Source organism: Sinohyriopsis cumingii, chromosome 11, assembly GCF_028554795.1.
Source record: "Sinohyriopsis cumingii isolate HCF-2022 chromosome 11, ASM2855479v2, whole genome shotgun sequence".
NCBI classification, from domain to species: Eukaryota; Metazoa; Mollusca; class Bivalvia; order Unionida; family Unionidae; genus Sinohyriopsis; species Sinohyriopsis cumingii.
The window spans coordinates 43,406,276-43,418,526 of record NC_142971.1 but is presented as its reverse complement, the minus strand read 5'-3'; the positions used below and the strand labels follow the sequence as shown (position 1 = coordinate 43,418,526).

The following is a 12,251-nucleotide window of genomic DNA, read 5'->3' as shown; positions in this document are numbered from 1 at the left end:
ATACATACATACATACATACATACATACATGGATTAAATATGCATTATACGAGTCTGAGGAAATGCAAAAAGAATAAAACTCATTGTAGAGGTTGTAAGAATTATCGCAGGAGCTAATAGTGCTCTAGGGTGAGACAAACAAGGCTTGCCAACATAGATTTGTTACTTTCTGATTTAGTTAGGTTAAGACAAACAAGGCTAGCCATATATAGATTTATTACTTTGTTATTGAGATAGGGTGAGACAACCAAGGCTTGCCAATATGGATGTATTACTTTGTGATTGAGCTAGGACTGGACGAATTATGTTTGCCAATACAAATGTATCGCTTAGTGAGTCAGACAGGATGAGACAAACTTCTTTTACAGAAACCGTTGTATAAGTAGCGAGTGAGCAAGCGAGGGACAAACTATGCTTGTCAATAGGACTTGTTGCTGAAACAAAAAAGTGAGGTACATACTACGCTTGTCAATAGGATTTATTGCTAGATAAGTGAGGGACAAACTACGCTTATCAATACGACTTATTGCTAAATAAGTGAGCTAGGGTTTGCCCAATTTAAAGTTACGCTAAAGAAGCAAAGACTCTTCTAAATGCATCGTGGAATACGTCCTCAGTACCCTCAGAATTATTATAATACTTAACGAGCGGGGAACATTTCTGGGCGTCACTTTCGTAATAGCACATACATATGAAAAGACAAATTTCTCAGCGCATTAATACAGCTTATCCCACCTTCCAGTGAGAGTTAAGAATTGGAATCCGATACATAAAAGCAAGCACATTGAGGTGAGGGGGGTGGGGGAAAGTGCATGTTTTTGCCCATATCCGTAAAATGTAGCTTACCACTATATGTTTGCCCTCTCTCTCCCCCGAAAATAATTATGCGGGCGCCTTTGATCAGATGCAGATTTAAATAAGAAGCAATTATTCTATTCAGTCATCTAGGCGATTCCTTAATATGGATATGGCATTAATTCCCAAAATATTTACATAGGGAAAAGAAATGGACAAATTTTACATTCGCATTTAAGAATACAGTGCGAACGTTATATTGTTACAAGCCAGGGGTATTTGCTTGACCTTGAGGTGTTAAACCCTGTCGCGATTCTACTAGAAGTCACAAGTTTACCCCAAATTTCCAAAGACTTCTATACAACTTCAGTTGTAAATTAGAAAGGCCGACGTGTCCATTCAATACATAAATTTTACTCTAATCAGTACAAGACCACAGATCTCACAACTTGCCAAATATATATCAGCCGCACATCTGGATGATTTATCTTCATCAGGTTTCCGTACCGCCAGCAGTTTACACCGTAGAAGCTATGCAACTATCCCCTAACACTATTTTAAGTACGTCTCCTTAGGCTAGTCAATCCATGGTTTCCAGGCACATTTCGTCAGTACAACTGCATCACATATGCCACCATGTCGACATAAACGGCATCTGCTAAGTCCCTTCTTCTTGATTCCATTGTGTAATTTACCGGTTTCCTACCGTAAATACTGCCACTGCAGTCACACCACCAATGTACACCACTAGATTTTAATACGAACTATGGTACGACAGGGACACTCTCTTGTGATTTTGACCCGATATCACTAAAAGTGAACCAAGCCATCATGGAAACTCACTAACACTTCACTCCGTGACGTTTGCTCCTAGTAATTGACTAATAATTTCGGGCTAAGGAATATTGCCATTGAACCGAGTTCCAATAATCAAACAAGCAATCACACAAATTTAAGAATTCCTTAAAACGGCACGCAATAACCAAATGCACATACTCCAAATTTATTACAATATTCTATATCTATTCAGTCGGGTTGCGTACTTTCATATATGGTAATCTAAAAAAGTAGAATACGGGGACATCTTTGAAGATCATTATCTCCTGATTCTGAATAAAGGATTCATCATTCAGTAGCTTTATAAATATTCATCAACCAACGATACAAACATTCATGAGATCATCCGTCTTGGTAGAAGCGCTCTCCGTTACGGATCATTGCCATCTCACCTCTGTCTGCGTGGGTTCGAGTCTCAGATTCGGCCAATGTGGGTATGTGAGAAAGCTTGCCAGTAGCTTCTCGTGGGTCGGTTGTTCTTTCTGGGGTTTTCCCGGGTTCTTCCTCCACCATTAATACTGACCGCCATGTATAGCCTATCGTGTGCTAAAAAATGGCGTTAAACCACATAACACCAACACCATCTTGGTAGAACAAAGCAGAATGCGTACTTCAAACATTTTGCCTTGAATTTTCAAGATTTTAGTCGATATTTTATGACCAGGTTTTTCTATCATGTGTGGCACAACACATGTAAGACAGGTAAGTATGGGTTTAATGTTGATACACTGGTTATTGTTTGAGCATGTAAAACTTCGAAAAGTCAATTTAAAGTTGAAAAAGTCGTTATTTTTCAAAGCATTATTCTCATTATTATTTATGAAGGGTAAATCGATTCTTGATTAAAGTTGATTCGAAGACTTGATCCTTATTTGTGTTCTTTGTGTGTCGAATAATTTTAGGGATAATAGTGGACTTAATTATTTTACCTGATTACTTTGGAATGATTGCGCAACCTGTCTAAAGTATTCCGTTCGGACGCTGTTTATTGCCATTACCTTAGAAAAATCTCATTCACTGTTATTTGAACGATGATACTTATTTAAATGAGAGTTAAAATTACATTGATTTTTTTTTTCATTGCAAACCCTTCCTTAATACTGTTGAGATGGTATACTTTCAATGGGTGATTTGCTATTTGAAAGCTACATCAGATTTCGACTTCTACCTTCATTTTTCCTTCAGGAAAGCGAGAAAATAACCCTTTGTTATGCATACGGTTTAGAGATGAAATTATGAGCTGCGGATCAGAATTTTGCTTCAACGCCGCGTCTCAAGCAAAATTTTGACCCTCGATGGAATTTTCCGTTCCTACACCAATGCATACGAAGTATTCTACTTCCATGCAAAATTAATCATCCCAATAACGTTATGTTGATACATTGTCCTTGGGCATCTTCTTAGGGACGTCATTTAAACTTTTTCGGGGCGGAGGTGGAGCAAAACTTGATGGGGTGGGGGCTAAACTTGACTGGCTTGTTACTTTTCGTACATAGGCAACAACAATTTTACATTTTACAGCACATGCAAATACGGGGTTGGGACAAATGCCCTCACCCCTGCCCTCGCCCCATGACCAACGTTTCCTCTAAGCTGCGCGCGCGCTCCGCCGCGCAGTTCCTCAGGCATCCGCGTGCAGCTGAATTGTTCTCTGCGCAGCTGATCAAAATTACCAAATATTCAATCCAACATTGATACTCAAGTCACCGTAATGCTTGCACAATACAGCGCGCATAGCGCGCACATATACCATTTGCTTGGAGGGAACGTTGCCCATGAGGTCCCTGCATCTTGTGCTTGTTTGCAAATCATTTATCTACTCTTATCTTACTTGATAGATACAGTGATATGTAATCCTGTATTAGTAATAGATGTTACTACACGAATAGTAAAAGTTGTATATATTTTAAATTGTACAAACACTTCACACTTCGGGGGCGCCGAGTGGCCGAGTGGTCTAAAGCGCTCTCCGTTACAGATCACTGCCATCTCATTTCTGTCTGCATGGGTTCGAGTCTCGGATTCGGCTAATTTGTGTATGTGAGAATGCTTGTCAGTAGTTTCTCGCGGGTCGGTGGTTCTTTTCGGGATTTTCCCGGGTTCATCCTCCACCTTTAATACTGGCCGCCTATCGTGTGCTGAAAAATGGCGTTAAACCATACAGCAACAACAACTTCACACTTTAAATTAATGTGATGTTGTAGATTGCATGTTAATCTGGTAGATTCTCGATGCTAGGTCTTATTTTGTTTGGAGACAGATTATCATACGTACTTATTTCAAGTCCAATTTTCGGATTAGGTACTTTGTATATAATTTGTAATGTCCGAAATATAATATTTTTAAATAATGAAAAAACGAGAAAGGGTAACAGCAGTTTTTACTGCAACCAATCTTACTGGCGGGGGGGGGGGGCGGCTAGCGACTCTATCTTGAGCATGGCAGATTCATAATTAGTCAGTTACGGCTCGAATCTTGCTAAGATATGCCCTAGTCAACTGTCCTGGCGTGACTGAGGGCAAGGTACTTTACTCGTATTGCATCGGTACAAAACAGCCTTTCATTTGCAGATGTACTATTTATATATCATTCACTTAAGCATCTGATCATTTTTATCGAGTCCAATATGGCGGAGAACGATCAATGTTGAAACTAAATTTCTCTGACAGGTGTCAACACTCAGCGTTCGAATAAACACAAGTTTATTTTGCAGGAGTGAAATTATTTATTTGATGACATAATTTCTACATTGTAAGCGATATACTTTTGGAATACATAGTCTACAAATAATATACAAGTTTGTGGAAGAATCAGACAGTCGATCCTCTAATATGACATTAATAAGGTTGGAGGTGAATTAAATGTCGAGGAAAAACGATTCAGCATGTTGAAAATTTAATATTTTCTATGACGACATTTCAGGGAATTGACCTAATTTAAAAATAAGTATTAAATACTTTCATCTGTATTGTAACAAGTCGAAAGAACGACTAATTCCTGTTCTAGTTTATAAAACAAATCTCGATAAGACTGATTAAGAAAGCCGATTTCCTGATATAGCTTATAAAAATCTCCATACAAACTGATTGTGAAACAGAGACAAGTCCCCCATTATCCATTAATAGGATGACAAGGCACAAATAATGAGTTTCTAAAATCAATCCTGTCTCAAAAGTTCCGTAGCCTTTCAACAAGCTGCATGCGAGTGTTCAAGTTGTTTTTTTTTTGTTTTTTTATTTTTTTTATTTCCTCCTTTTCGTTGCTTATATAATATATTGGTTTCAGAAATGTTTTCTTCTCTGGATATAGGTCTGCTTTTGAATTGTGTCATACATGCTCTTGTATGTTCACTACGACTCACCTGAAAATTGCAAAATATTTGATAGAGAGACGATCTTACGAAAGTATTTATTTCATGTGAAATTTAAAACGGGTTGAATACGATTACATTCCATGAAATTATTTGTTATTATTTAACGAGTATTTTATTTATCATATAATATTAGGACACTGTATTACTTAACGACGACGTTACTAAGTGTTACGTCACAGTGTAAAATATATTGATATATCTTCAAATTACGGCATTGCATACTGGACTAAGTTGAGTTTGAACGAGATCTTATCAAGTCAGACATTCTTTGTTCTTTTTCAAAATATTAAATGATTGAAACTATCAACGGAGATAATACGACCTTAAGATAGAGATCTCAATGAAAATTGTATTATAATAATGCATCGTTTGTGTGTATACAACTTACTGTACGCCAAGAAAAAGCGTTCAAAATGTACCAATTGCCTATTGCCATCTCCGAAAGGGCTTGAACAATCCATGCCTGATTAACTCGCAATATATTAAAACCGGCTGGCAATTCTTCTCAATTCATTGGCATACAGAGAGTGCGATCTGACTGACATCAGATCTTTACCTTTATACATGAAGATCTAACAGTGACCGCTTAGGGGTCATGTTCTTGTAAATTATGTTATTACCATAATCGCTAATGTTATTAACCAATCAGATGAAGTCTTATATCTTCGGGTTTGGAGACTGAGCAGTTTGAATGAAGTGCATGAATGTGTACCGGACGATCTGATTCCCTCTCAGGTTTTTGAAAGCTGCATTTCCACTGGCTAATTCAAAGGTCACCAGAACATGACCCTTAAGCAGTCGACGTCAGATCTTAAGTTAGGACAGCGAATATCTGATTTTAATCAGACTGTCAGAGAGTGTATTTCAAACGAAGAACTGGACTAACGCCGTATCCGTTGTTTGTAGCCTGCCGATTCTGTGATATGTCTTAGTTATGCGATGCCTTTTATGCGGTAAACTGATACTAGCAATTACTTTTACCCACGCAGTGATGTAAAAAAAACCACTAACTTTGCAAAAAGCATTCCAGGTGTTCTGCCAACTGCATTTGATGACCCCAATGCTCGTCATGCATCCCTCAGTTGGTTTCTGCATGACGACGTAAGCTAACCCATTGTCGGCCCACCCACAGCTGCAGACCTCGTATCCCAGGCTGTATGCGGTCTTTAGATCCTCAAAGGTGGCTAGACTGGTTCCCTTGTCTTCGCAATTCTTTCTTGCCTGAACTAAAGTCATTTTGTAGTCGCCGCTTTGGTCTTTGGATAGGAAGACTGTGAAAAACAGTTAAAGTGAAGAGAAAAATAACTGAAAAAGTGAAAGTTAAGAAAATGTAATTGTTTAAAATATTTGGTTAATTAAATTTAAAGTAAAACAACATAAAATGAACATAATTTCCTCAAACCACGTTGCAGCTAGGATGGAACTGTTGAACAACAACACTGCATGCACATATTGGTTTGTTTCCGTTGACAATCTCATTTTTTATGGTCATTAACGAAACAGGCAGATACAGTAAAAAGTTGATTTTCAGAACACAATTGGCTATACATGGCGGCCAATATAACTTGTGAAGGAAGAGCCCGGCCCCCCCCCCCCCCAAATTAATACTCACCGACATACGGGAAGCTACCGGCAAGCTTTCTCACATACCCACACTGGACGAACCCACGCGGGCAGAGGTGAGATGACAGTGATAGGTAAAGGCGCGCGCTTTAGACCACTCGGCCACCCAGGGGCCGTAAAATAAAAATAAATAAATTTGTGGATGAAATGTTACGAATGATTTAGCTACAAATATGTACCCTGGATAAAACCTTGGCGAACCTGAGTATTTTATGTTACAATATTAAACTGAAATTCTGGCAGACTATTCAAAATTGTAAATACTGGTCAGCTGTTAAACTATATCAAATTTTAAAATAAGTTTTACTTCTCGTTCCTAAATACTGTATGGAAAATATTTAGATGCAGGTTGTTCTTGTATGTTATTAAGCACACAGACGTATTGAAATCAACTTATACGTTTGTTAACTATGACTCGAGCAGGTATCTTAGTATTTACAACTTATTCAAAAACAGTATTTTGTTTTGAAGTCTTCTGTCCAACACGAGCACTGATCCTTTGTAACGATTAAGTTTAGCCATTATCCGAAATTATTTTTAATCGTGCAATATTTCAGATAACAGGATTTGCCAATTACTGAAGAAACGTCCAAGAAAGTTATGTCAGACCCGGAAAACAAGCTCAAGGTACAGATGAAAGAATTTCTTGAATAATAACTATTTGCGCTAGCGCAAGGATATTTGTGATGAGGGGTGAATGGATCTTGCTGGGCACTAGAAACAAAGCAATATAGAACATCTGGACCATCCAAACACAGGAATGGGGTCACGTGACTCGTTCAGCCAATATAATATAGTTTTAAGGTGTACGAATATATGGGGCAGCATTCTTTGTGTCACTTTCAAAAGAATTCTTGGAGATACAGGTTGTATATTTAGTGAGCATAATTTTTTATAGCTTCCACCCCAACCCCACCAACCACTTTGGTGTATAGCTTCCTATGTTGTAGTTATTTTGTAAATAACCATGGGCATGATATATCATATGAACTTAACTTGTCGCAGCTTCATATGAATTTCTCAGCAGTAACAATCCTTGATGTTGTTCACAACTGTACTACACAAATTATTCAAGTGTCACATTTCTTTCATGTCTCTGTATCCTTTGTTAATTGTATATATTTGAAAACATTTTTAAAAAATTATTATGGTTCTTTCGGTTACATGTACCTTATGGCGGTCTCAGCTCCCAAATGGATTGTTTTTGGTTTGATGGTTAAAAATTTACATTCGGGTCTGAATTTAAACTAAGTAGTTTATCATATACTATGTTAAAGTAATTTTGTAAATAACCTTATGCATGTTAGATCATATGAATATATTATTAATTTCAATACAATTGTCACTTATGTGGCCTGCATCAACAAATCGTTTTCCAGCATTATTCGTTATGCTCAGATTCTTACTTTCTTCCTTACTGTTGTTATTCTCTCATACACGCTTCATCATAAATAGTGTTTAAATCGAAATGTTACCGAATGCTTGCATATGAAAATTTTAGTCCTACCTGGTACCGGGTATTTACAGAATACATCCCATTTTGACTGCCAAGAGCATTTGACGACGCCGATTGAAGAGAGACAGCCATCTTTGGCCTCTTGCATTACAAGATATGAAACCCCATTGGCCGCCCATCCACATCCACATTTCTGGTATCCATCCTGATAAGCCGCCTCCAAGTCTTCAAAAGTGGCGATTGATGTCCCTCTAGACTCACAGTATGCCTTGGCCGCATTGAAGTCCAGGTTGTAATTGGTCGAGTAATAGATAACTAAAATATATGCACAACAGTATATTTATTCTGGTCAGTCTGTGAGGAGATATCATGGTACATGACGTAATTATATAAACTTTCAAGGAAGAGTCCAATGAAAAAGGGTTGGGGTGTGCAGTGGGGTGGAATGGTTCAGGGATTGAATCAGATCAACATCAGCAACAACAGTGATGATGATGATGATGTGATGATGATGATAATTATGATGATGATGATGATAATAATAATAATAATAATAATAATAATATACGATAGTGACTGATAGATAATATATAATTTTATTCTAAAAACTTGTCAAGTATTCACAATTCTTGTCCAATGACAACAATCAGTCGATCAGAACAGCAACAAAATATTTCATTTGTCTCCAATGGTGTTTTGTAGGCGATTTTAATTAGTTCTCTTTAATGGATCTACATCAACTGTAACATGCATACTCGATGTTAGCATAAAAACGAGAAACATGTGTCCTCCAGAGATGGTATTGTATGTTGGTCCTATTTCTGTGACTTTGAATACCTAATCTAGTTGTTGCTATTTGAACAAATAATTCATTTTCTTCAAGAAAATTATACATTCAAATCTTGCCTCTTTGGGATACCTTCAATTCTATATGAATATCAATATTTTCTGTATATACAAGGACATTCTAAAACTTTCAACTTTTAATTCTTAATTTTTTGACATTATAATATAAGATTCATATAGGAGGAAAATAGACTGAATTTGATTACTATTTTCAGACTTTAATTCAAATGTAACTTTAATAGGTAAAATCTGACCAGTATTTCACCAGCAGTATTATACAGTTGTTTTAACTACTAATCTAAAAGTCTACAAATCAGCGATCTGATTTGATGACATACAAATCTGACTTAAGTTTGACCAGTCGGATACCGTAAGTCTAGACCAAAATGTAACATTTTAAGATGCTGAAATTTGAGATAGGTATGCTTTTTATGACGATACCTTTACACTGGTGAAATGAAAAACCATTAAATTTAGTTCCATTTCCATTTTCACGTATGTCTTGGCGACCCGACCTGAATGCATAAAACAAAATTCTTGCTTCCCAAAGGGGAGCTTTATAAAACGACTTTTTAACATTTCATTTGGCCTTGTTTTATGCGTTTGCTTTGTTTTTTGTGTGGGTGGGGGTGGGGAGCTGGCAAAGAGAGATGTTGATATATGACTGAGATCTGAATAATTTTCTTTTGATGTCTAAGGGCAGAGTTTTTCAGCTTAAAGTACGGGACGTATGGACGCACTTATGGGGCAGTTCAGAGTAAAGTGTTTCTTTTTTCAAGCTCTAGAGAGGTCGGCAAGAGAAAGAAGACCCCTCTAAAACAATATCAAAATTACCTCCTCTCTTCCTCAACCAAACACTTCTATCTAAAACAAACCTCGCTGCGAAGCGGTGGCCAATTGTCGACCAGTAGCAACAAGAGATGCATCAGCTGAAGATGAAATCGGATATTGTTCTCTTTCCTGCGTGGAGACATAAAAGGGAATAGAAGTAAAATCTTGTACAATTGAAATCGTTCTTACTCCTATTTTTCCCAGTACATTTGTCTCTGCCTTTTTTGTTAGGCGTGCAATATTGAGGTCTCAATCCAGCTTTTTCTACAATATATACTATATAAAGGAATTGAAATAAATATAAAAACACACAATGCTAAACTTCAACAAGGTTCACGAAGTGGAGTTAATTTGCAGCTGGTTAATACGGGGCCAAACACCTAATTTTGTCATGCCTTCATACGCCCAAGAAGTATGGCTGCACTGAATTTACCTCCTTACTTACTGTTCATGTGGCCATAACAAACAAACAATTTCAGCAATGTTGATATAAGCCTGTATAAAGTCAGGAAATTAGTTTGAAACAAATGAGCACAGTTTCTTCTGGGCAATTTCCTTGCACCAACATAAAAAATACACTTTATTCTGAGTGAGATCTCGAATCTTCCCACACAAGCCATTCCTGGAAAGTAACCTAATATGTTTCTTTCAGACAGTTCATACCACTGAAAACACTTGACATTGTGCGGAGAGACTCTGAAAGACACATTGAAACTGTTCTTTAATAGGCTCAGTTTGTTTTGCCAAATATTGAGGAAAAACATTTGATTAAGTCATTTGTGTCACATCCACTTACATTACACATAAGCCATTAAGTTCATAAACGATCTTGGGGAGGACTGTTGTCGAAAGAAAAACGTTTCTTCTTCCCCGCAATCTCTTTTTGTAAAAATGTGAAAACTGAAAATGTTGATGTGTCTAACTAAACAATGAAATTACATATTTATGTTATTTGAATAATAATATCCAAACTTTATCATGTTTGATCCTAATGCAGTTTTAAAAAATAATATTTGTCATCACCCTCACGGAGAGTTTTATGAAGATTGTGAGATTAGTCAGCAATGGCAATATGTAGATCTCGTGTTTTTATTTCCTGTCTGTTCACTGCATCCCAAAACTAGTCAGCACAAACGAGCTATGGTTCCAGAATAGCCCCTCCCTTCCCCGCCTTGTCAACAATGTTATAATCTCCCTTTTATTTGCGAGAACGATATGCGCAAAAGTGAGTGAAAATAGGCTCGTGCTAATTTTGGACAGCGTGACACCAATAAGGAGATATTCTACTGATAAATGCATGGAACGTAACTCGCCGTAGTCAGGTACCAAGCGATTATTCTGTTTTCACATATTAAGAAATACAATCTCATACAAAAAAGGTTAATGCCTGTTAGTTAAGAACTCGACTTTGACACTTAATTACATTTTGAAACATACGCCCTGATATAATTTGCCTGTCATTTATATTTCTTGTATGATACAATGTACCAAAAATAAGGGTTCGTTTCTGAGGAACGGCTTTTTGGGATTGGAGATCTTTCGAATATTTTGGAACAATTTTATGTAAAAGTGGTCAGATTTATGAGCGTAATAATTTTTACAGAGACTATAACAAGGATTATATATCGACTCTCATATAGTTTTAATGTGTTGAAACCGTTATTGAAAAGTGTTAGCTGGAATTGTACGTACAAAAACGAATAACCGTTAATAATAAAATCGATACAAAATGACATCGATTGTACGAAACATATAGCGAATGTATGAATATAACAAAGCAATGCAGATTTATTGATTTATTGATGGGTAACTATGTAATTTGGTAGGATCGTAAATAGGAAATAAAACAAACAAAACAGAAATGAAGGAATTACAGAAAGTAAAACAAAAAATGAAGAATTAAGAAATAATAACTTCCTGATGGTTCAAGGAAAGAACAAAGGAAGGAAACAAGAAAGAACGAAAATTACCATAAGATTGAGCAATGCAGCTAATATCGGTTCTTCCTGTGCACTTCTTTTCTGGGCGATTGCTTCTGTTTCTGCCACCAAGAAGGCAGTCAAGACACAAAACCACGTAATACAGTTCATCGTTAGTACCAGTATAGACACTTAACGAGAAGAGATACTCCGAGCGTACAGAAAAGCAGACGGTTGGGAAAGTCGGCCTGGCGCAGACTTTAAATAGGTGTCGCCGATCGGGCTAATAATATACACTGCGTTAACTGGTGCACAAACATTTCTTTACGAAACATCGCCGCATGGATGCGGATAAAACCTGCCAGATCTGGATTTTATCAAAAGCATTTGACATACAAAGCACATTTTTTTTTTAAATATCGAAAACGGGAATCAAATGACAAGAAAATAAATTATCTTTCCAATTATCTAAAAACACCATGCACGACATCGTCTGTCCTTAGGCAAGGTGAAAACACTCATCCGCGATAATTTACATGAAAGTGAATGAATACTCAACAACTTTCATAAC

The 12,251-nt window shown here is 36.9% G+C and overlaps 1 protein-coding gene across 1 annotated transcript; it reads right to left on the bottom strand.

Moving 5' to 3' along the window:
* Positions 1-4,333: 4,333 nt before the first annotated feature.
* Positions 4,334-11,944, bottom strand: LOC149788026 (brevican core protein-like). Its single transcript, XM_089974302.1, has 4 exons — positions 11,732-11,944; positions 9,806-9,890; positions 8,136-8,399; positions 4,334-6,276 (listed from the first exon to the last, which is right to left on the bottom strand). The coding sequence occupies exons 1-4, from the start codon at positions 11,849-11,851 to the stop codon at positions 5,870-5,872; spliced, it is 876 nt and encodes a 291-aa protein (XP_089830428.1). The 5' UTR covers positions 11,852-11,944; the 3' UTR covers positions 4,334-5,869.
* Positions 11,945-12,251: the final 307 nt, after the last annotated feature.

What these genes read in the sequence shown, in the direction of transcription:
- LOC149788026 (XM_089974302.1), bottom strand. Translation starts at nt 11,851, where the DNA reads ATGAACTGTATTACGTGGTTTTGTGTCTTGACTGCCTTCTTGGTGGCA. An exon ending in CTGCATTGCTCAATCTTATG is followed by an intron (nt 9,891 to 11,731) that starts GTAATTTTCGTT and finishes GTCTCCACGCAG; the next exon opens with GAAAGAGAACAATATCCGAT. An exon ending in CTGTAAATACCCGGTACCAG is followed by an intron (nt 6,277 to 8,135) that starts GTAGGACTAAAA and finishes TGTTTTTCACAG; the next exon opens with TCTTCCTATCCAAAGACCAA.